We start from the raw sequence: 24911 nt of genomic DNA, 5'->3' as shown, positions 1-24911 counted from the left end.
TTGAAAAATTAATGACTAAAACTCTTTTTTAAAAAATTATGTATTATTTTTTAAGGAGTAGCTGGCTGTTTATAGAACTCCTGAAAACTTCTGGGACCCTGCTCTCACATTTCAGCAAGGTGGTAAGGTCCCACTGGAGTGTGTGTGTGGGGATGTTGGATTAAGACTAGAAGTGGGGACTGGAGCCCTGATAATATCTGAAAGCCTGCACAAGGCAGCCTTGAGGCTTTGCCAGTTGAATGTCATCTTTTCAAGGCTTTGAGAATTCAACTTCACAGAGTAATTTGGAGTTTAGAGTAGTAGATGATTTAAATAGTATTTTATTAACTCTTTCAGTTCTTTCACTTCCAAAAGAGTTTGCGAAGGTGTAAGTCTTCCATAGGAAAAAAAAAATGCATAATGGCTTATATGGTAAATATGCTTAAGTATTGTGTGAAGTGGTTTTTTTCTGGTGAATATTGTATTTTTGATGAATTCTGTATCTCAGAAAAAAATTTTGGCTCTGAAAAAAATATATTATTCAGTAAGAAAGGCAGTAAAATAATAGGTGAAAAATTCAGGAGCAGAAGAGGATTATAGCTATTAATTTATCATTCTGTACTTATATATACATATAAGTATCTTACACATATAAATAAAAAAATAGAAGCGAACCCTATCACTGCATCAAACTAAGACATCTATTTGCAGCCCTGCCATAGGGAGCTGTGTAAACTGGGATTTCTAGCTCAAAATCTTTTCAAGTTTAGACCTTTTCAAGGAGGGGCCTATGTTTTGACCTATATTTCTGATTAGGCTTTGGTTTCTCATCTCTGTGACAGAAGCAGCTCTACTATGATACCGAAGTGTTACTATGATGTGGGTTATATGACTAAAAACTACATCAGTGTAAAATGATTACCTAAAGAATGTGCTTTTATATTTAAGTTCCCTGACTCAACTTTTGATCTTCTAAAATACATGTCTTATTTGTTTACTCTTACTTAATTTATGCATTTAATCACCACTGTGTATTACTAGTAACAAAAAATGCCAAGGCCAGAGTGTCTGCATACTGAGCATCTGCCTGCGAGCTGTGGCTTGGACCTTTATTCAGATACGTGTAGCTCCGAGTGGCAAGAGGTCAAGATGACCTCTGAGTGTGGGTTATAGCCTTCTGATTTACTTTTTCCCAGTACTTGTGGTTCTTGAGGTTGATGGGAAACACAGGACACAGTACCCACTTTGTATTATTTACAAGGCCCACAGTATTTTGTTTTTTTTAGAGCCTTACATTTAGAGCCTTCCTATTTCTTGGACATTTATGTCATGTCATTGAACATCCTTAGGTTCATAATTTTGTCTTGGTGACAATCTGAATAAGAGCAATGTTGTTTACCTTCCCCATTGTTGTGACTGTAACACTTTATTACTTACATCTCTATACTTATTTCCATTTCACTTCCAAAGACTGCCCTTACTTTTCCATGCTTGCTGTGTCATTGGCAGGCGATGCTTCAGTCTTGCATCTTTCCGTAACAAGTCTCTGTTCCCACATGTTGTAAATAGCATCATTTTCATACGTTTTTTCCCTTGCTGCAAAAGTAGTTCTGCTGCACTGCCAGTCTACAGATCTCTTTCTCATTCTTTTCTCAAAAAGAACTGAAAATGAGCCAGGCTGATGTGAGCATATCATTTTTTTTTGGGGGGGGGGGGGGGCTGGGGACTTCTTTGGTATAAGGTCTATTTTTTGTTGTTGGTTCGTTCCAAATTTTACAGCACAGCATGAGGGGAAGTGTCTGTGTGCTACCATAACACAAATAAATATCTATTGCCTTTCTACAGAGACAAATGCTCACGACATCTTTGCTGTGTTTCTATGCTGGACTAACAGGAATAGCTGCTAAGAGTTGTAATCACCCTTCAAGAATACACAGCCATTGAGGGATGCTACTAACACGTAATTAAACTTTTCAAAAAGCACTCCAAGGGCTTGTTCCAAAAGTATATATTTTTAAACAATCTTGTCTTTCTCCCCTTTCATAAAAAATGAAAACCTAACAATCCTATTTACTTCTTTTATTGTATATTTTGCCTGCTGGTTTTTGCTTGTCTCTTAGTTTTGCTTTCAAATACGCCTTCCATAGCACAGTGATGCAATGTTTGGGTTACAAACAGTGCAGGCAGAATGTTTATTTAAACTTCAGAGGAAAGAATCACTCTTGGGAGTCCTTCTATCTTTCTACTTGATGTTTGTTTTTTTTTAACTGGCTGTGCAGTAGGCAGCCCGTTCTGCTGGAATGGAAGTAGATCATGATTCAGGAGCAGTGGTAGACTGAGATATCCCAAAGTGAGAACAGAGTTTTAACGACACTGAAAACAACAAAGCTAGAGCCAAAAATAAAAATAACAGGAATCTTCTGATTTGATAATTCCTCAAAAAGGATCAAAAAGAGCAAGACAAATGTGTGTGTCTTTCTGCCCAATTAAACTGACGTTGTGGCTAAAGAAGTCCTGGTGGGAGCGGAAGATTAGCATGGGCAGTGTTCAAAGGGTAGGGTGAGGGCATGTTTGCTATAGTCCTGTGAGCAATGCTCTGCACTCAAGCACGATCTCTTTAAGGTTATTTTAGGAATGGGGTGCACGTTATGACCCAATTCATCTCTTCTTATATGCTGAACTGTCACAGCACAGAACCAAAAACATCACCTGGCCTGTGATGCTCTGAAAAAATCCTGAGAAGCTGCACAGGGAACATAAGGGATGACAGCACTGCAGCAGGGCACAGAGAGCTGGGGAGAAAAGAAATGGTGATAACCTCTGCCTATTATCAGAACTTGACATATATCTACCATCATTTCTGCAAAGCACTACCTGAACACGTACTGTTAGCTATTTTGCACTAAAATAAGCGAAAAGAGTATGCAGAGAATTCCCCATATTGCTTTTCCATGTGCAGGGATGTGCGCATGGTCCACCCTTGGTGAAAAGACCTGGATAACAACAGCTGTTAGGATAGGAGTGTGAGTACCAACACCCGAAATGTCCTCCTAGCCCAGGGAGGGCATTACCCAGCCGATAACCTTAAAGGGGTCAACAGCCACCAGCCTCATTAAACTGTAACCAGGGACCTACAGGGAGACTTTTCAAACAAATGAGATCTCAGTTCGAAGGAAGTGCAAAGGGAGCATGAAGACTAGTACAGAAGGGAGAAGCTTTGGTGTGCGAACCGAGCGGCAGTCAAAGGCAGAGCAGACTCGTTTGACACTGTTGGATCCCCTCAGGGATAATCCCCCTGCCAGGCAACCTGCAGCCAGCCAGGACAGTGCCAGTGGGGGCTGCAGCAGCAGGAACCTCACCTGGGCTGCCCGTATGTGGCCTGTGTGATGCTTGCTTTGCAGCTCGTTCATTAGCAGATTATAAGGAGCAGCCCAAGCACACATGAAGCATCCATACGTTCAGTGAGAGGTGCAGCCTGTAGGAAGTATCTGGTAATGACAGTCTGGTTGTGACCACAAAATGTTTGAGTGGCACCCATTTCCCAAGCAGGGAGATGAGTAAAATCTTTCTGCTTTGACAGTTGGAAATAATCTGCCTTGTCACGCGTGCTTTGCAAACCATGTGGCTTTGACTGTATGTCTACTGAGCTGTTTCAGCCTCTCTTTAATGATGAGAGTAGTCGAGAGATGACTTGATCTCTGCCTGCCTTACTCTTGTCCTGAGGCCTGCCATTCTCACTAACACATCTTGGCCAGTCCGTTTTCTATACGGTCCCTTGCCTTAGAGACTAGAGATGACCATGGCATGGATATGCTTAAAAGAAAATCAGTTTTGAATTAATTTATGAACTGTGGAGGATGTGAGAAGGGCAAGAAAGATTAAGTTCCTGATTTTATTTCCATTTGGTTAATGTAAGTCTTATCACTAACCTAAGGTCAATAATGCAGGACTGGAATGGACTGAATCTGGTCTGATTTGCAACTCAAGTTGAAGATTTATTTGTTTGTTTGTTTTTGTCTACAATATGCTCACAAAAAGATTACCTCTGAGCCTCACTTTTCAGGTGATTCTTCTAATTTCCTATTTGAATTTATTCATAGGACATTTATATCAGTAGTTGTGTGGTGATATCTTTTAACTTGAATAGTTCTAACTTAATTTTAATTTACAGCTTAACTAGTTGTTACATTCATTGTGTTCATAAAAAGAAAATAGGAAATTCTTGGTAAATTTTAATTCCTATCCAGTTTGGCTTCAGCTCTAGCTGAAGCTAATTTGACTGTGGTTCAAACCGCTAATATTTTGCCAAGAGGTTTAGTAACACCAAAACATCTGAAGCCAGGACTGGTTTAAGCCTAATGATGTCAGAAATGCAACACCTAAAAGTTGAAGAAAGGGCTGAATGAGGGTGTGATGCAGTTGCCACAGGCTCACAGAGCAGGGCAGGAGTTCAGTCTGCACAATCACTTTGTGTTTTCCAGCATATACCTTAAATGATATTCCTATAGCAGAGAAGTTCATTTTTATACACAGATAATTTTAATTTCATTCTTTTTTTTTTAACCGAGCACATAAAACATAGGGAAACACAAAGCAGTTTTGAGCAACTTCATTTGGATTGGAACAGGAAAAGATTTATCTAAGCATAGAATTAACATTAAAAAAAAAAAAAGAGGTATGATGTAAACTCACTGAGCAGAGGAAGGGGCAGTATCAGCTTAAATCGCCAGAAACTTATTTATTTATTCATTTAGCAAAGCTTGCATAATGTGTTTATGCAAAAAAAGAAACAATTGTGTGTTGCAAGAGGATTAGAGGAAGTGACTGCTGGAATCAAAGTATAAATGTTTTGCAAGGTCAGTCCCAGGAGCAGTTACTAAATAGAAGAGGAGTGCGTATAACACAGAGTAATCCAAGCAGCTTTTATAAATGTGTTCACTGCGTTTCTGAGACACTAGAATGTCGCTTCTGGGTTATGTGGTTCTGCTGTTATTTTGGATATATTGTGCTGCAGAAAGAGGTAAGTTTTTAATATGGAAAAAATCTGCTTTTTTTACTGGGAAATGTTATTAAAATATTTTTAAATGAAATGTTCAGATTATTAGAAGCTCTCTGCTGTAGCAGTATGTAGAGCCTTTAGTACAGTATGCATCATAGGTGTTATTTACCCCATTTATTTGCATAATTTTGCACATTTCTGTAATGATTACTATGCTTAGAACTCATATGGTATTTGTGTTTTGTTTGTTAATTATTTTAACATCTAAAATTCCAAAATACCTATAAAGAGTTTGTAAACTAAAATAACAAGTACTTAATAAGTGTGTATTTCTTGTATCTAGAATAACCTGTGAGATAATGTGAGAATAAGAAATGTCCACTATATTGACTGAGAAAGTGTTTACAAAGTGCTTGTCGAATGACAACTTTTTTGGTGCTATTTTAATCCTTTAAATAAGATAAGTGTATATAGATACACTTTCATTTGCGGTTAAAGAGATATCGAGTTCTGGCCGCTCTTGATATTTTCTGTTTCAGTGTTTAAGATCTCTTCCTTAATACGCTTGGTTTATTTTTTTATAATATTGTGTTTATTGTTTAATTTATATGTTCAATAATTCAATAGCTTTGCTTTTTGTCAGACGGTTGGAGAGTGTTGTGTATCTTTGAGCTAGAGTGTTTTCGCTCAGTTTGGATTGTGTTCTAATTTTATGAGAGGATTAGGAAAATCTTATCAATAATGAAAAAAAAACAGATTTTACTCCAGACTCCTGTAGAAGTGGGCTGTTTTTAAAGATACTTATTATTTTAAAATTAGCTGATAGGAAAGAGAATTTTATTTGGAAAATCATGAGGTTAATGAAATGTATTGCATTTTGCATATATGCTTATAATATATATTGCTTCAAAACACTAGCCTCTTTTTTTCTTTTTTTTTTTTTCTCTTTTTGAAAAGTCCAGAAAAATGTTAGGATTTGAAAAGAAAGTTTGTTTAACTTTGCCTTCTCTTTTCATAGTACTTGGTTTAAATGAGAGATATTGCAAAGGAATGTCAATGTAATATTATTTGATTCAGTTGGGACAACCATCAGCCATACACAGTCTTAGTGTGAGCTTCATATGCAAAGTCTGTCAGTTGTTTGAGATGAGGTTTGTTGCTCAGGAGGTGAAAAAAGACTTTATAGTTAGAATTTATAGTTTGTGTTTGGATTTGTTGAAGTTGCTACTGGTTTGTTTAATGATGCTGACAAAGCAGCTTGAGCTATTCCTAACTGAGGTTAAATGGCATGTGAAGTATTTGCAGATTAATTCCCTATCCCAGTTCACCACTAAGGTATGGTATTTGAAGGTATGCATTTAGACCATCCTTTCTAATATAAAAATATTACTCCAAATTTTGGTACGTATAGAGCTAATACATGATGTAATGAATATAGTTTCGAAGTCCACTCCTTGGAAAGTTTGTTTCTCAAAGTACTGAAAAAATGCATGAAAAATGAACATTTGCTCTAGTCAGAACTACATGCATGTATGCTGTGACGCTTCCCAGTAATGATGGCCAAACAGGCGTCGCGTAGGCCGACACCACGTCGGCAGTGGTGGGATCTAAACAGGCTCCAAACACAGTCATTTCCATTTTTAACACATTTGCAAAATGGAACCAATTGGAAAACTGAATATTCTTCATTTTGCTCATTCCTGAATTTTACAAAATGTATTACAATGTTTTGTTTTTCCTGTTTTTTCTTTTTTTTTTAATGAAACTTACAAAAGCAGAAGTCACTGCTGTCGTTTTTGATAGTATAGTGCTACCACCTAGTGGAGAGAGAACACTAATTTTTACTCAGATGTAATAATCAGTAGGATAAATGTAATACCTTTTTTTTTTTTTTTTTTTTTTTTTTTTTTTTTTTTTTAGTGTAGTTGGAAAGAAGATGAGCCTATGGGCACACCCTTCCTCATCAGGACAGCAGTGTCCTCAAAAGCTTGCCTGCTTTTTCTCAATACTGAAGCCATCTTAGAGAAAGGTATTAGCTCTCCCTAGAAACATTTCTTTCCTATATTTTCATAGCTACAGAACACTTTTTGTGCAAGCTCTTTACAGAGTAGTGTATGTGTATTTTGGTCTGTTTTTGCTATGCTCAGGTTTTTTGGGAGCTTCTTAATGAACTGAATTCAAGTTCACTCTCTATAAACCATATGACCCTGGGTATACATTTAAAGGAAGAAGATCCAGTAAGGAGCTTTTGGAGAAGGAAATTGTATAATATTGATCTAAAGAGTATAATATCAGACAATTCCTCTGCCAAACTGAGGCAACATGCTTTGAAGTAGAAAAAGTCAATGTGATTACCAAGAGTTAATTGAGCTTGTGACAAGTATCTTATGATAAGAAATTGTCCCATGGACAGGAGGAAATAAGCTTCAGAAAATTGGATGATCTGTCTGGAGAGAAAGTTTAGGGGATATAAAGGCTAAGGGAGGTTTGTCAGACCTTGATCAAGTGCAGTGTGAACTCAATTTCAATCAGAATGTAGTGGCTGTTAAAGAAGATAGTGTGTAAGGAAGTCTCTGAACTGCATAGAGTTCTCCATAGTGATGGAAGGACTGAAATGGAGGTTCTTCTGCCATCAGAAGGGTAAGAGATGTCTGGGTTAGAACTAGACTCTAATCTCTGATGTGATTATTTTCTTTTCAATGGATATTGGACTCTGCCCAGTGTGTTTATTTTTATTTTTGGCATGTGCATGACCATTTTTATAGGCCCCGAAGTGTCTTTCCTACAAAAGGCGACAACTTAGTAGCTTTTATTTTTATTTTTTTTTAACAGTTAAGTGGGAAAGATACACACATGTGATCATAGCAGTCCTCGGGATTTCCTGTTACTTTTTTTCTATTCCTAAAAGTATTTTGGAGTATGCAGCATGTGCTTCAGTCACTAGCATTTTGCTTGTTCAATTTTTAGCCTGTGAAGAACCTCCTCCTAGGAGAGTTAAAGAGCTACCGACGGAAACATGGGACAAACCTCCCTATTCCCACGGCACTCAAGTGACATACAAGTGTCGGCCTGGGTATATAAAGGTTGGACGGATTGTGTTAGAGTGCATTGATGGAGCTTGGGAACAACCCTTCCAGTGGACAGAATGCAGACGTAAGTATTTATGCAAAATATGTGCAAGCATTTGACCTGGCCTATCACATCCCTTGCCAAGGCTGTCAGTGTGAAATTACAGTTATATCTTTACCTGACAATTATTTAGTTCAGGATCCTTTAACCTACCACCCTAAAAGGCATATACACATAAAGAAACATTTTAATGTTTATTTTCTCCGGATCAAGGACTTACCTTTCCCTTTACATGGGAAAGTCATACACTAGGCCAATTTTATTAACCTAATTTATATATCTGCTCTGAGGATAGAAATCTTTTTAAGGATACCCAAGATATTTTTGGTTCTAGGATCATTGCATGTACGTCTGTGAAAATTTATTTCTGGATTAGGTTAGCTGGGAGGTTAATGCCCAATAAGCTAAGATACCACTACTGAAAAGCCTATTCAACTGATGATTCAGACTCTTTTGCTTTTAAATTAAGTAAAAATTAATAAGTAGTCATGTTTATCGCCTACAAATTGCAAATTGAAAATAGCATATTTTTTTTGACATTTTAAAAAATAGTTTTGTTATTTCCTGGCCACTTATGGTCAGAACTTTTTTTTTAATTATGTTAACGTCTATTATACTTCTAATTATGAAGTTAGTAGAGGCTTGTTTCTGAGTTGTTAAAAAAACACTGCATGGATGAAATTTACAGTCTAAGCAGAATAAAGCACTATCTCAGATTTTCAGTGTAAGCCAAGAGAAAATGTTGTTTTTTTAGTTAGTTCAACCAGTTCTATGCAAAAATCTAAATTCTTGAAAGTTGAAAAACTTGTTGGAGATACAAAGGACAGCATTTTCCTCCTGCTTGTTTTGCAATCTATGAAGGAAAATTCATGATAAGGATGAGAGCTGCTATTGTTATTTCTAGGATACCATGTTTACAGCTTAGAAGTATTTGTCACCATCATACAGAGTTTATGAGTGAAGAAATTGAGCTTTATCATCATTAGTCAAAAGATACCTATATTCTGTAATATTAAGCAATTTTAAGCACAAAGCAAGTTTAGATATACGAGCTTTTATTTTTCTTACATATCTAATGTAAAAAATGAATAATATACAAGTGTGTGGTTAAGTAATGTTCCATGTTTCATTCAAACAAAGATTAAAATAAATCATGATTAAATATCAATTAATAAACTTGTTACTGTTTGCTACATAAGTTTATGCATTATGTTTAAGATTAACTTATTTAACATATTTCACATTATTTAACTTATAATAGCTAATATTAACTTTACCTTATTAATTTAACTTATTTAACTTTTTCAAGTTAAATAAGTAACTCTTGGTTTTACATGTATTTATGTAACTAGTGCACACCGATCCTTCATTCATACAAAATTGGATGCTGCATTTTGGTCGTAAATTTTAGCTAACAAATTTACTGCCATGCAGCAAGCAGGTGCTGACACAGGCAAGACTCAGTTGGCAAGAGAAGGGAAATGCTCTGCTGCGGGTTAAGTGGCTTCATCCCCTTTCCATATGAGGCTGCACCAGGCAGCAAAACTGCTTAGCCTGCATGGGGTTGGCTGTTTCCTGTGAGCCACACGGAAAAAAGTTGAGAGTCTCCCCACTCATCTCTTTCTTTAAAAAACTACAGCTGCTGACTTACTCCAGGATATGCAAATGTTTGGTGTAGATGGGTCCATGAAGGATTTGTTTGGAGGAGGTCTAATACTTATTTTTTTATATTTTTTTTAGCATTAATTTATTCTACAGTCCTTGTAAAAAGTTGGCGCAACAGAGAGCTGATGTAATCATCTGTGCAATTCTTCTGGGGAGCCAGGGCAAATTGTTAGGGCTAGATAAAAAGGGCTGTCACATGGGGAACTTGGAGCTAAAAGGACTGAGGAGCGCAGGACTCCGGTGGCCTTTGATCTTCCTTCTGCACAGTCCCCATCAGACAAAGGCTGTTCCATTGCCAGTCATGGGTGGCTTCTATAGGGGAAGCCTTTGTACCTTGATTATGTGGAAACTTATGTGAAAAGCTGAAGTTACATCCTGCCATTATATTGTCATAAAATTTAAAATGAGATCTGTCTTTTTAAAGGAATAAAAGCTCCTAATTTATTACTTAAAACCAAAAAAAGATTCTTAATCATATTCTTTTTTGAAAACAATGATTTAAAAAACAAAAAGTTAATCGAGCTAATGCTTAGAGCAGTTTTATAAAAGTATTGTCTCCAGATTACTAGAAAAGTGCTACCTTTCACATCCTTATGTATGAAGTAAGTAACATTGCTTTTGTGTATGTGTGTGTATTTTTTTTTTTTTTTTTTTTTTTTAAACAGCTAAGCCCTGTGGACATCCTGGAGATATTCAGTTTGGTTCATTTGAACTTACCAATGGAAATGAGTTTGTATTTGGTGCCCGTGTTGAGTACAGATGTGATGAGGGGTAATATTTATTTAAATATTCAGTATATGGGTGATAGCATGAGGTGTTAAGGGAAGTTCCAATAATAGATTTGTTGTCTGTAAAACACCTACATTTTGTTATTGTTCAATTTTAAATGTAGCAATTGCAGGAAGAATACAAACAGCTCTTTCTGATGTCTGATGCTATTGGAGTAACTGAATATAGTGCATATAATAAGTCAGTTTAAATATTCCTTTACTAAAAAAAAAGGCATCTTTTTGATTGCTTTCTACTTTCTGCTTTTTTTCTTATTTTTACCATATGAAAGTACAAAAAAAACCAAAATAGAGCAGACACAGGTAGAAAAAGGTTTTGTTGTTTTTCTGTGTTTTGGTTTCGCCAATGCTAGAGCATATGAAAACTACTTCATTCACTTCAGTAACAGCAGCACTGCTATTTCTATCACATAATGAGGCTATATTTTAGAACTGTTTGCTTTTTATTTGGTAAGATACCAGATGCTCAGCCTAAAAAATTACCGTGAGTGTCAGGCAGATGGATGGAGCAACGATGTCCCTCACTGTGAAGGTAAATGAGATTTGACGTTTAATTCTTTATCAGTCTGTCTTTTTATCTGTCAAATACTGTCTAGAAGCAATTTGTGATCTCACTACTATGAGTCAGTCACTACAAGTCACCATGACTGCTTGTGATAAAAATAACCACTCGGATTAAGAAGTATGAATTCATATAGACATACAGCTATCTAAATCCAAGTTATGTAGCAGTGAAACTCTTAAAATGCTGGCTCAATTGCCATTTTAATCAAGCAGGCATTCAAGATTTTATCAAAAATTCCTCACAAAATTGAGTCATGTCACCTCCCATACTGCTTTACAGCTCTGTTTCACCTGGGAGGCCTGACAGAGCAGGCCTTTTAAAGAAAAGCAAAGCATTCTTACAAAAGATATCTGGGATGAGACATCTAATATGTATGTGAATGTATGTGTGTTTATAGCACATACTTCCCCTTCATCCTTGTGAATATTTTAGCCACTAGCTTTCATTCAAGGTTCCTCTTTCTATTAGCATACAGTGGAACAATTTCAGTGAAAGAGACCCAGTCCCCAAGGCAGAGTGGCTGGGATATTGCTCTGAATCTGGGAACCTTTTTACCAGTTTCAGACCTGCGTGGTTGTAAGAGGAGACTTCCTTTCTTCCTAGAGGTCATTTTTAACCATTTGTCTATTTTAGCATATATGTGTAGATTTGATTTTTTTTTTCTGTGCATATGAGTACCTAATGAGTACCTAAGAATCGTTAACAAAAGTAGATATCCTTCTCTTGTCTGGAGGCAGGCATCTGTGCTGCAATGCTCCCTAATTGCTCTTCTCAGATATTCCTCTTTCAGTTTACCGGATTTTGGGTGTCCTCAGTTTCAGGCATACAGGTATCCCTCTGCACAATATAGAACACAGATTGCCAACACTGTTGTTATATGTCACCAAGATGTTGCAATTTCAAAGTCCTCACAAGATTTATCCTTCACAGTGGAAGAGTTTTGTTTAGAACATATCCTTTGTAATGTAATTGTAGGGAGCCTAGATGACAGAATATGAGTTCATAGGAAAGGTAGATGGCACATAAGATGGAGAGTTGTCTTCAGAGAAAAGCGGGAGCTATGGCAGACAAAACACCAGGCACTTTCAGACACTGTCAGTGATATCAACATGTACATTTAAAAAAGGTCTGTGATCTCAGTTACTTCCTACTTAACAAGAAATATCTGGTGGCATATATTAATTCTTCCTTTTTATGCAGTTTCACTATTATGAGATACAAGAGGTCTAACTCCAGGTCCGACATACATTATGTTCATTTACTTTAATAATGCAATTGCTCTTCTATCTCTAACTAGGTTTTTTGCTAGTAATTTTTTTTTTTTTTCTAGTCAATCCCTAAGGTTCAGCAATTTTCCTGACCATTAGTCTATAGAAAATTTAGTTTGGCATAACTTTGAGGTAAATGAACTCTGAGGTAATGAGGTTGCTAGGGTTTTATGGCCATGTGTGTTAGTAAAGTTTTACCTGCCATCCATGGCGCTCATAAGACCACAGGATAAGCCAGGCTGGGAGGGACCTCAGGAGCTCTCCTGGTTCTGTGGACACTCTGCCTTTAACCTGCAAGGGCAGAAAGCAGGATAATGAGATCCAGCCTCCTAGCAACCTCCCATTTCGATTTATCTGTTTAGGATTTTTTATTATTGGGATCCGAATATATAATAAATAAACATATTGTTTTCACAATTGAAATAAATCACTGAATCACAGTGATTTTTTTTCCTATGTTTTAACTTTTGTGTGTGTCAATTCACTTAACAGAACAGACCTAAAAATGCCTGAGGTGGTTTGTTTGCTTTCCAGTGGCAAAGTGTTTACCAGTACAAGCACCAGCAAATGGACGAATAATTGTGACCGGTGTGTTTGAGTTAGACCAAGAATTTTCCTTTGGCCAGGTTGTAAAGTTTGAATGTAATGAAAATTATAAGCTTGTTGGATCTAAAGAAGTACACTGTTCCTCAAATGGAAAATGGAGTAGCGATGTACCTCAGTGCCAAGGTAAAAATACAACTATTACTGTGTTTATCTGTGATTTAAAAAGATTATGCTCGCAGATTTCTGGAGAATGGTTGCTGTACAGGACACTGCAAGGCTTTTACTTTATTCTGCAGAAATTAAGCATAGCTTGTAAACAATCTCCATTGCATACATGGATAAGCAAGAGGATTCAAAGAACGTTAGTTGTAATGGTTCATCTACTTCTTTCCCAATTTCATTTAAAGCTGTATGGCTACCAGACTGCAATCAGTTTAACCATATCAGTTAACCATATCAGTTTTAGGTGTGTCTTGTCTGTATAAAATTCAATCATTACACTGTTGATTTAACCAAAGTAATTATAAACAGTTTTGAATGCATGTGTAACTAATTTAAAAAAACAAGTATGATTCATATTCTTAAAGTATGTAACTTCTAAAGAAATCACAATGAGATTTTCTTTGATCAAACGAGTATGTGTGGATAAGATAAAAGGTTAATTCCTATTCTGTTTTTTCAGAATCACAGAGTAATTGGGGTTGGAAGGGAGTTCTGGAGATGATTCAAAGCCCTGATATCTGTTTTATAAACTAATTTGCTACTGTTACTCTGCAGTTCAATACATTGTTTCCCCCAACACCCACAAACAGGTCATAGAAGACTTCTTGGAAGGGTTCCTAACAGTTCCCAAATGGAAATGTTTTGGTTGACATAACACAATTTTTATGATATCAGATGAAAGCTACATAAATATTTATATATGTTTATAAAATATATATCATATGAACATTTATATATTTTTATATATTATGTATATAAATATATATATATTAAAAATAGGCATTTATTCTCAGTGAATATGAATATGCAAAAAATATGAATTTTGTCTTTGTCAACTTCAGAAACTACCTGTGATAGGCCAGAAATTCAGCATGGATATGTGGAATCTCCAAAGGCATCCTACAAAAAGTCTGAACGACTGCGCTATTCCTGTAATAAAGGATACAGACATGGTGATAGACCAGAAGCAGAATGTACCGAATTCGGATGGACTCCAACCCCCTATTGCACGGGTCAGTCTTTGCTAAAGTCATCTTTCATATTCTATTGTCTTTAGAAGTAGTATTTTCAATACCAGATTGAGTTTATTCATTAAAAAAAAAAATCTGTACACATCTGAGTAGTGCCCCATGAAGTGTACTACTCATCATAGCACTGAGCATTAAAGCAATGAAAAAAACTGAATATTAGCTTTCCTTGTAGAACCATGGCAAAGGTAGGCAATTCACTCTTCAGTTACTTCAGCAGGTGAGTGGCTAGATAGGTCTAGGAAGATACAATTGTTGCTATATTCTGTATAAATGAGATTGATGCTAGAATATATCATCCAGCCATGAGCACCTGTTTGTTTGTTTGTTTTAAGGTTCTGAATTGGTGAAGAAAATAGAGAAAAGCTACTAATGAATTAGAAAACAAAATAGTTTTGACAAATAAGAAAGCTAAAGCCGAACCTCCTTACATTCTATAGAGGACAATAAAAGTGTTTTAGCTAAGGAATGAAAATACTAGACACAGAAAAGAACATAAAAGCATGCAAGAAAAGAAAAAAAAAACAGAATCAGACAGAAATCAGAATGCAGAAAGAATCAGAAATTTGTAGTGACATGAGTAAATTAACATTTGAATACTAACTTCTTGAGTTGGTATAATTTCAAGTGTGTTCACATCAAGGTTCAATACCTTTATAAATGAAGCCCAAGTCATTGTGTATACCTGAGCGTAACTGGTGAAGATCAATGGCTGTGGTTTATCCAGGTGGAAAATTGGAGAAGTTGGAAAAAAGAAATAGTATTTGATAATGTGAATTGTAAGAGTATAATTAGGATTGGGGTAAGTAAATAGTCCTCGTTCCTTACAAACTTAATGCACCTTCAGGACCTCATATGTATAAAATACCTGAAGACCATATTACTATCTTCTCAGTTAAATGTCACTCACTGTCTCACCCAGTAAGAACATTTGAGAAGTTTGCTTAATCTGCTAAACAGTCTTCTGTGTTTTGCTTCAGTGTCCTGTTGAGTCTTTCAGTAGTGTTGGCAGACAGAGCACCTGCTTGCTGACCAGCTTTTTCTGGAAATTTCTAGACAAGTAGCTCTGAAGTGTTATACACCAAAGAATACAACATGCCTATCATGCTGACCAAAGCAATGTGGTCTGTGTGAAAGCTGTCACTGCCCATGACAGCTTGTCCAGGCTGTCTTACCTAGGCTTTCCCCAGGCCTTCCTAGGGTAAAGAAAGCAGCTTCTTTAATGTCATCAGTGTTATAATTCCAGAGCCACAGCATTCATGGTTTTCACTTTCATTCCATTCAGCCACAGACCTTAAAGACTGTAACTAGAATTACAAATCTCACAAACAGAACTAGGCTCATTGTGTTCTACCTGAAGTAGATTTGATTTCATTTTGGGGGAAGTCATTTATTCCTTGAAACATCTCCAAGAAATTGCCAAAGTATGCTTGAAAGTAGAAAAAAAAATGCTGTCAGGAGGGCAGAGTTATAGGATGTTATGCAGTGCACACCCTCCCAGAAGCTCAGCCAGAAAGACTCCTTCAGTAATAAGTCAGTCTTACCACCCCCTTTGACCTTGAATTTTCTGCTTCAAGATTAGTAAGGGTACTAACTAGTATGCTGTGCCTGTGGGTTTGCAACATATTGCTTCTGCAAAGCGCCAAACCGAGCATTCTTTAGACTGCTGTTGTCCTGGGCTCTGTTACCTGGGACGTTCTCACATACTAGTCCCCTCAAAGAACATCCTTCAGTAGCAGAACAATAAGCTAGAGATTCTCTCCTGCCTTGGTCCTCCAGCTTTCTACCATCATGAAGTGTCTGTGGATCCTGCTTGACTTATCAGTTAAAAATACCTGAGCCAGCAGTGCATGCACACCACTAACTCGCCCACCTTCACTCCACAGGAGGACCGCCCATGTAGGGACTAAGCTGTTGGTCCAACCAGTGTGTTGGTGTGGTTTTCTGAACTGGAAGTAGACAATAAAAGCAAAAGAGCCTCCAGTCCTTAAAATGTTTTTCCAGCTTCTCCAAGCAAAAAAGCTTGTCATGAGCTTTCCAAATAACATTCTTCTCCTTTCTCAGCTTTTCAGCTGAAATATTTCTGGTCCCAGTGCATCAGCTTGAACCTCATCAAATAGCCTTTGCATAAAAAGGTTGCCATTAAGTATAGTTGTGTCTGCACTTAGGACCTCCCAATGAACCTAGTCTCCTTTGGTATGTTGTTCGTACACCTGCCCTGGAGAGCAGGGGGTGAGCCCAGCATAAGGCATTTCAGGCTCCAGTTGCGGCATGACCTACTGGAATAGATTAGTCACGTTCCCCTGGATCACCTTTACTGCAACCATTCCCTTTGCAATTAAGTTTTAATCTCCACAGTAAAAGCTATCGCTCTCCTCTCTAACACTGAGGGAGGCCATTCTTACAGACAAGTGTATTTCCACGAGTGCAAAAGAAGAGTTGTAACCTTTTCTTTGGCGTAACAAGTCTCTTTGGCATTATTCTGCAGTTGCTGTTGGTATAGTGCATAGATGTCAGTATAGTGAACTAATATAACAGAAATAGTTTATATATATATATATAACAGAAATGGTTATATATAGATATATATGTATATATTCTTCAGGCAAACATCTTGTTTTTCTCTTTTTATTTAGAAATTCTATGTCCTCCTCCAAGAATTCCCAATGGGAACTTTAGCCCTCCAGAAGATGTATACAGAGAAGGAGATGAGATCACCATACTCTGTAATTCTGGATATCATTTAAAAGCGGTCACGGGCCAAAACACAGCTCAATGCACCAAGGCCGGCTGGGTGCCTGTTCCAGAATGTGTTAGTAAGTAACGTTCACGAGTGAAGACAAAACATGCAGAATTCTTGTTCTTAAAATATCGTAGTAGAAAATGCCCAAAGGAAAACTTCCTCAGCAGAGGAATTAGGAGATGCTCATTCCTTGTGTTTCTTGGTCTTATACAGCTTAATTGGATGGTTTTGGAAAAAAACAGCTGTAAAAGCAAGGGTGTGATCTTTTACATCTACATCATATATGAAAATACATGCATTATCTATTTTAGTGTATTTGTGAGATTATATATTAAAAGTTGCTGTAGTCATCTCTTGGACAGGAACATTTGTGGTGTTACATCTGTCCAACTAGGGAGTAGCACGTCAGCCACAGTGAGTGGTAAAACAGCAAAACCAAAGCGATACCGTCTTTTCACTGCCAGTTGTGTTTTGATTTATTATAACTAACCACAGGTCTACTCCACTCCTATAAATTGTCAACTACCAAATTAAGATCCTCTTGACTGCCAGTCGGGTAAATGGACCTTCTGATAAGTGGATCTGAGCTGTTCAAGAGGAGTGCATTTGGAGCAGGTTCCTCTTTCCTCTGTGTACATGTGGGTGCTGCAATTCCGGTACCTTCCTGAGGCCACTTCACTCATTAGTGCATGGTCTGTTCAATGGGTCATCCCTCTTCCACGTCCCTTTCCCTCAGTATATGGGCTTTGGCTGAGGGCACTCCCATAACACAGTGAAAGCTGTATGACTATTCAGAATGTTGTGTGCTGTGCCTTTTTTCAGTGCAAGCACTGATGCTGTTGCTGTTGCATTCTATTTCAAGCAAAACCGTGTGACTACCCAGTTATAGAAAATGGTGAAGTAAGCAAAGCCCTACGGCTAAACGCACACATATATTTTCCCATGGGGATTGGGCAGCAAGTTGATTACCACTGTCATGATGGTTACTCAACCCCAACTGGAGAAACCTGGGTTCGAATCAGATGTTCTGCCTGGGGCTGGTGGCCAGAGCCAGAATGCCACAGTAAGTACATTTCTGCCATATGCTTAATTCTCATATAATTGTGAAGGTCTATGCAGCAAAAGCTGAGCTGATGGAGTACAGAGTCTTCTTTTTCTCTCTCTCGTGAGAAACGTCATTCCCAGTCTGGCAAAGATGTGCGAAAACTCGTGACTGTTGGTTAGCCTACACTGAGAGTTGCCTGCTTCAGTACTTGTGCTATTACCTCTAGAAATCCTTAAGGCAGAACTACATACATAATAGTGTGTGGTTCCTGGCCTCTGCATGCATGAGTAAGAGCCAACAGAGATTATTGTCTTGGTGGGTCCTGCCTTAGAACTATGCAGCCTTGCTTGTTGTACCTGCTGGTGCAATAGGAGAGAAATGTGGTTTACTGGACTGCTTGTGCAGTCCCTTGCACTCCTCTTCCTGTGATTGTTCATCTCAGGGTGATGAAAGAGAACAAGAACAAAAGAACATTTGGGTTGAATGTCTTTGGGGAGGGTGGAATGATGCAGAAAGGTGTCAGGAGGACCCTTTCTTCAGTAACTGCTTTCCTAGGGATTAATTTTCCTCAATCTTAGCTCTGCGCATTATGGTGGTTAAACATGCTTACCTTTTCTCTTTAGAAATATGTCGTGTGACACAGTTGGAAAATGGCGCTTTCCTATCTAGACGGAAGTATGTTTATAAAGAAAACGAAAGAACTAAATATTCCTGCGATGCTGACTATGCCCCAGAAAATAAACATGGTCAAGTTACATGCACAAAGAATGACTGGTCACCTCCTCCAAGATGTATCCGCAAGAGTGAGTAGTGCTTCTGTCTTGTCAAGGTCCCAGCTAAAAGCAATCAATGCATCATTGCATCAGCCACATTAACTTCTGACCAGGGGTTAAGATGAGTCATATTCCAGGTGCTGTGGCACTCCAAACGCTGTTCTGTGATTCTCACAGCTGACTTGCCAAGTGCTTTTGAGGGCAGTGGCTGTAGGAGCTTGCAGCACATAGCTCTGTAAGAAATACTCTCCCGTGACTTATTCTCCTCTCCAGAGTGTGAACTCTGGGATGGGAGTGGTGTCCCCTCTGCCTCCAGTAGTGACACCCTGAATAGCCCAGTAGTGCAGTGGTAAATACGAGGTATGCAGGAAGTCTGAGCATGTAGTAAATAGTAATCATTCTCTTTCTGCCTGAAATTTCTATTCTAATTCTATTCTATTCTAATTCTAATCTGAATTTCTATTCTAGCCTGAGACACACCTGTCAGAGAATGATTTGGACTGCCACACAGCATTTGATAGAGTCATGGGCAAGCAAAATAAAGCTTTATCTTTTCCTGTGTTACATCACAACAGGCATCCCTGATATGAATGCCAATTCAAAATCACATATGAGATTTAAAATCCTGCACTCACTGCACAAAAGTATCATTACCTCTACCCCAACGTGCAAATACACCTTCCCGTCTTCCTCAAGTCTTAGCTTTTCAGTATCTTTATCTTTACTTATCTGACTCTAATGCACAAATATTGCTATTTGTTATATTAATTCCCTGAAAGGAAGACATTCCACTAAAGAATGGCTTAATAGTAAAGAACATGCTGCAGAAATATTCTGCCAGAGGGCAAGATGATAACATCTGACCAGAGTGATTGATTTCCATCCTGTTGCATTGGCTCAAATGATGTATCCCAAATGACATGAAGTCATGTGCAACACTGAGTGCACCAACACTAGTGATTTAGTGCACAACAAGGGCTCCCTTCCCACACATCTGCTGCAGTCCAGCCGGAAGTGCTGCAGAGCCCCACTGGATTATTCTGGAAGGTTTCTCCATGGTAGACCAAGGCTGTATCTGAACACGGTGGTGACCTCCGCAGTGCCTCACTTGCCGTATGGACACAAGTCCCTCCAGCACTTAGGTCTCCATGTGAGCCCAACACGGTGCAGGCCTAGCCCACATGCCAACAGAGTCCAGATGTGTCTTGGAAGCTGAAGAGATGCTGCAAATCAAACCTTGGTCCTGTCAGTCCCTGTTTGTAGAGTACTGGTTGTTAAGTGAACTCTTCACTTTTCCCTCAGGAAGGGAGCTCAGTGCAAAGGCAGATATTTGTGTCCTCTGAAAATTGCTTTTAACCCTTCACCTGTTTCCATTTGTTCTCTTTCATATGTGTGTTGTAAGCATATGGTTCAGCAGTGTTTATCTGGAGGAATTTTGTCTTTTTGCTTTAGATACGTGCCGGCATTTCGAGTTTGACAATGGTTATTTCACTGTGAGAAAGGCAACGTATCAATTACAGGAGACGGTAACCTATAGGTGTCGTGATAACTACGTGACTGCAGAAAGGCAAGGAGCAGGACTGACAGTGTGTCAGGAGAATGGCTGGACACCTCCTCCCAAGTGCATCAGTGAGTAGCATACAGGTTTCAGAGCTCTCTGTCATTGCCACTGCCACAGACAAGATGTCCGATTTACTCGGGTTTTGCCCTCTGGATCTGTAGAGTTTCTCCCTCTGCTTCGTAGCAGGAAATTTGGGTAGAGGACTGAGCTGCTGGAGCCTGGTGTTTCTGAGGGTTAAAGAAATAAATGGAGAAAAGAAAAAGGGATTTGGGTAAACAGGGAAGATGTCCACCATCTTCTAGGCAAGCCATCTTTTTGGGCACTCTCTTGTGTTTAGTAGATCATCACTGCCCGTCCCCCCAGGCTATTTTACTTGCTCTAAGATACATATGCCCGATTTTCCCCCAGTTCTGCCTTCTTATTTACTAGAAGTTTAGCACCTTTCACACAAGTGAAGAACATATTTTGACAGAAATGACCTAGGGATAATATCAAGAACTCCTTTGTTTAAAAGTGACCAAAAAAAAAAAAAAAAAAGTATCCATTATTTGGAAAGATGTTGTCACTAAAAAATAACAGAATAGACCCTGTGTTTTCAAAGGACATCTGTGAAAAGCAGGAAGGTAGATATTCCTGGGAATAGCTTCCTAGTATGGTTGCCTTTCTCTTCTTCACAGTCTCTTCCTTTCCTGGACAGAGCTGTAGGATAGCAAAAGAAGAGACTTCCAGTGTTGTCATACAGTTATTCATAATAATGACCAGTCAATGCACATTAAAATGTTGAATTCAGAGGGCATTGCTTCTGATTGACAAAATGTACCAACTTATTTCAATTCTACAGGGCCCTGTAAAACACCTCTATATGAGAATTTAAATTATCACAGAAATAGACGTGTGTTTCTTCCTGGAGATACGCTTGAGTACACATGTGCAGATGGATATCAGACTGCAAATAACACGACAGCTGGTGCCACAAGATGTAATATAGATGGTGAATGGATTCCAGAGCCCCAGTGTCTTGGTAAAGATTTCTGTGTCTTTGCTAGTATAAGTGTGTGGCATACATTTTGTGAGGCTTTTTTTGATTTGAGATTTTATTTGGCTTTATTGTAGTCAGTAGTATTCCACATACTTTTGTAATTTTTATGCTGTATGTTAAAGTCTTTTTTTTTCTTTCTTCACAGCAATAAAATGTGAAATGCCAATACTACCCAATGGAGATGTTTCCCCCCAGGCAGTTATATATCAGAATGGAGCTGTTGTAGAATTTTCTTGTAGAGCAGATCACGTCAGAGTGGGACCTTTTTCTGCTCAGTGCTATTACTTTGGATGGTTTCCATCACCGCCAGTATGTAAAGGTAATTCTTCTCCTAACTTTATTTTAGTTGGAAATGGGTTAAACTGGTTGGGTCCCCAGCACTCCTGTGGGCAGCTTCTCTATATCTGTCTTACTCCCAAGAACAGTTACTCCAACCTCCTTTCTGTTGCTCTTCAGATCCATTCATAGTATTTTGCTGTTTCCTGTGACAGGTTCTGAACATCTGAACTTTCACTGTTCCCTTTTCCACGTATCAAAATATTGAACATTTTTCCTGGTAGTCAGCCCAAAGATTTTTTCCTTTTAATTTTATGATGTAAACTTTAGTTATCCCAACTGAAGTTCTGTGACGACTGACAATGGAGTGGTAAATGTCTTGTACAAAATTTTACTCAGACCAGTCACTGTAATGTATAAAAACCCGTTATTCCAAAAGGGATAGATACTGACTAATCTAGCAGCCAGTAGTGATTTATCTCAGTAATATTCTTTCTTACTCTCTTCTGAATTTCTGCCATTGCCTAGAGTTGACACAATTGAAATGTTTTACACTATGTTCCTTTTTCTAATAGCAAAGTGTTTAAGACGAAGTGTGTTTTGGAGATGACATAGAGCTGAACGCCAGCCGAAGTCAGTGAAGGGTTTTCTTACGAAGTGCCTTGTCCTATAGAATGAACAATCCCTTGAAGAGAGGAAGACATCTGCCAGTATTCTGCTCACCCTTTTTAGGACAGAGTACCACTTTGGGACATCTGAAAACAGTTTATTCTGCTGATGCTGTAGACCTTCATGAAGAATTTGAGGGAATGATGAAATATGATATTTCTCATCTCTCTTCCTTCCCACTTTGTCAGCTATATCATTCTTTTTGTTCTCACCTTTTGAGGGCTTATTTGCTCATCTTCTCTTGTTTCTAAAAGCAAGCACATTTCATATACCTGTGCCTTTAGCACAAAAACAGGAGTTCTTTTCACTGCGTCAAAAGTGAATTTTCTAATATCCCATACATATCCCTTGCTGCATGATTTGCGTAACTTATGTCAATATTTGCAGAATTTTCACTTTTGAAAAATCCTGTATTACAAGCATTTCCACATGTGTAACACTTCTCTTAAAACTGGGCTGATTTCACATGCCACTTATTTGTCATAGCAGGAAGTACTACATGTGAATAAGAGTAAACTGAGACAGGGTCACTCATGTCTTTGATCCGCAGCAGAGCAGGTATCTGGATTTTCAGAGGCATAAATCAAAGGCCTGTTCAACCATTTTTATAATGTTAAACAGCAAATTCAGAGTTTGTTGTTGCTGCAGTTTACATATAATTGCACTGAAAGTACTGACTTCAGAGCATAGATCAGATCTCTTCATTTCAGTGGACCCCAAAGGCTGTTCACCTCCACCTGAGATTGTCAATGGAAGTATCCTCGGTGACTCTGAGGAACAGTATCGTCATGGGGACATAACAGAATACGAATGCAACGAGAACTTTAAAATGGTTGGATCAAAGGAAATCGAATGTGTTGATGGACAATGGTCATCTCGTCCCTCTTGCATTGGTAACTGTGTTACTTGTGAGAAATCTATATTTTGCATTAGATTGAAATAGTATACAATGAAAATCTGAAATATTATGAAATACAGAAAATAATTAGGGGTGTTCTTATGGAGTAAGATGATCAAACAGCAGAATCAATACATATTGTTTTCCTTCCAGACTGATTTGCCCTGTCCTTCTACAAATCTCACTGCTGGCATCAATACTTTAATGATGTGGGTGCACAAAACCTACTTTCTGGATGCCCATTTAAAATAAGTGGCCCAAACTTGAGCGGAAAGTTGCTCAAATCCAATGTTTTGGTTTAACATGTGTCTTCTCTGTCCCTTGCAGAGAGCAGGCTATATGTCCTCTTTGCCCTTACATGCTTTTCTCTTCCCTCAAATGAACTACTGCCCTCTTACACCCAGTTGCAACCCTTTGCCATCATGACCACAGCAAGGCTGACCTAACCAAATTACATCTAATTATTTTTGCTTAAGTTCCGTCAGATATTCATTTATGGCACCAATATGATTGTGGAATACTTCTCTCCCTTTTTTTTTTTTTTTCTTCAACAGAAGATAAAACACCATGTGGATCACCTCCCTCTGGTCCCAATGTGATTCTCTATCCGCAAAAAGGAGCCCAGTTTTCTCATGGTGCTGAAGTAACTTATAAATGTAAACGAGGCACAGAAAGTTATGGGCAGAAGAAAATAAAATGTCTTAACGGGGAATGGAAACCTTTACCTTTTTGTGGAGGTAATCTATTCCCATAGCATTTCTGTAAAATTTCAGAGATGGGTATAATGTAATTGCATTCAAAGTTGAAAAGAATTCACTAATCAATATGTATCCACGGACACTGTCATATTGCACTCCTCAACTGATTTTCTCATTGATCTTCTTTTAAGTATGATCATGTCCATGATCCTGGAATTGACACCTACTGAAAACTTTGAGTAGTTTTGTAGAAGGAATTGGACCCTTTTAGAGTGGGTAGAATCAAATAGGGAGTTAAATCTTTGATGTACCAGGGACTTTCAAATGGGCAAAATCCCATTGCTGGCCAATAAAGACCCTTTGGATAACATGGAATGTGCAAGCAATAAAATAACAAACCTGTTTTGTTCATTCATTGTAATTTGATGTCTTCAAACACCACTTTGCGTCTTTCTAAGTCATAATGGGACTCAAAAACCATGGTCGTAGCCACAATGTGCTACGCTAGTCCCATGTTCTGGTGCTATCTCTGTGTGAATTAGGTCTTTTCATTTCTGATGTGTAGTTTTCGCTCCTTTTTCAAATCATCCCATTTAGGTTCACAGTGTATAAATTACTAAAACTTTTTTAAAAATCTAAAACAAACCCTCTAATGAAGTAAATAATAACAATTTGTATTGGGTCAAGGGTCAATAGACCATGTTATTCAGGAAGGAGTTTCAGCTGGGATAAATTACTCCATCACTTCCTTGTTTTTAACAGAATATAACAGATAATGTGCCTTCCTCTTCATTTCCCCTATTTCAGAAGTGCTTTTCTATTCATTAGTGTTTTCAATACCTTGTTCCTTTGTTTACAGTTACATTGAGGCACAGAGCACAGTTTGCTCGGCTTTGACAAGTAGTTTGTGTTATGAGTGTCAGAAGCACAAGCCCATGGCACAAGACCTGGTCATGACTTAGGAGAAGAATGCTTTGTTTTTTTATGACTGTGCAAAAGGGATCCTGTCAGCTAAAACAA

The 24911-nt window shown here is 38.0% G+C and overlaps 1 protein-coding gene across 1 annotated transcript in view; it reads left to right on the top strand.

Annotated features, from left to right (window-relative positions):
* The first annotated feature begins 4901 nt into the window (after positions 1-4901).
* CFH (complement factor H) overlaps positions 4902-24911 on the top strand; it is a 29249-nt gene continuing 9239 nt past the window's right edge. Inside the window, exons 1-14 of the mRNA XM_088524378.1 lie at positions 4902-4999; positions 7946-8131; positions 10438-10543; positions 11016-11092; positions 12928-13122; positions 14004-14174; positions 16826-17005; positions 17795-17995; positions 18601-18780; positions 20203-20379; positions 21153-21332; positions 21496-21669; positions 23006-23188; positions 23748-23930. Coding sequence (XP_088380504.1) covers positions 4939-4999; positions 7946-8131; positions 10438-10543; positions 11016-11092; positions 12928-13122; positions 14004-14174; positions 16826-17005; positions 17795-17995; positions 18601-18780; positions 20203-20379; positions 21153-21332; positions 21496-21669; positions 23006-23188; positions 23748-23930 — 2254 coding nt within the window. The 5' untranslated portion in view covers positions 4902-4938. The remainder of the gene's footprint in view (positions 5000-7945; positions 8132-10437; positions 10544-11015; positions 11093-12927; positions 13123-14003; positions 14175-16825; positions 17006-17794; positions 17996-18600; positions 18781-20202; positions 20380-21152; positions 21333-21495; positions 21670-23005; positions 23189-23747; positions 23931-24911) is intronic.

Source organism: Tinamus guttatus, unplaced genomic scaffold, assembly GCF_059628265.1.
Source record: "Tinamus guttatus ecotype Peru unplaced genomic scaffold, ASM5962826v1 Tinamus_guttatus_pri_ptg000211l, whole genome shotgun sequence".
NCBI lineage: Eukaryota > Metazoa > Chordata > Aves > Tinamiformes > Tinamidae > Tinamus > Tinamus guttatus.
The sequence above is the reverse complement of the archived record's forward strand: the minus strand, read 5'-3'. Positions and strand labels throughout refer to the sequence as shown.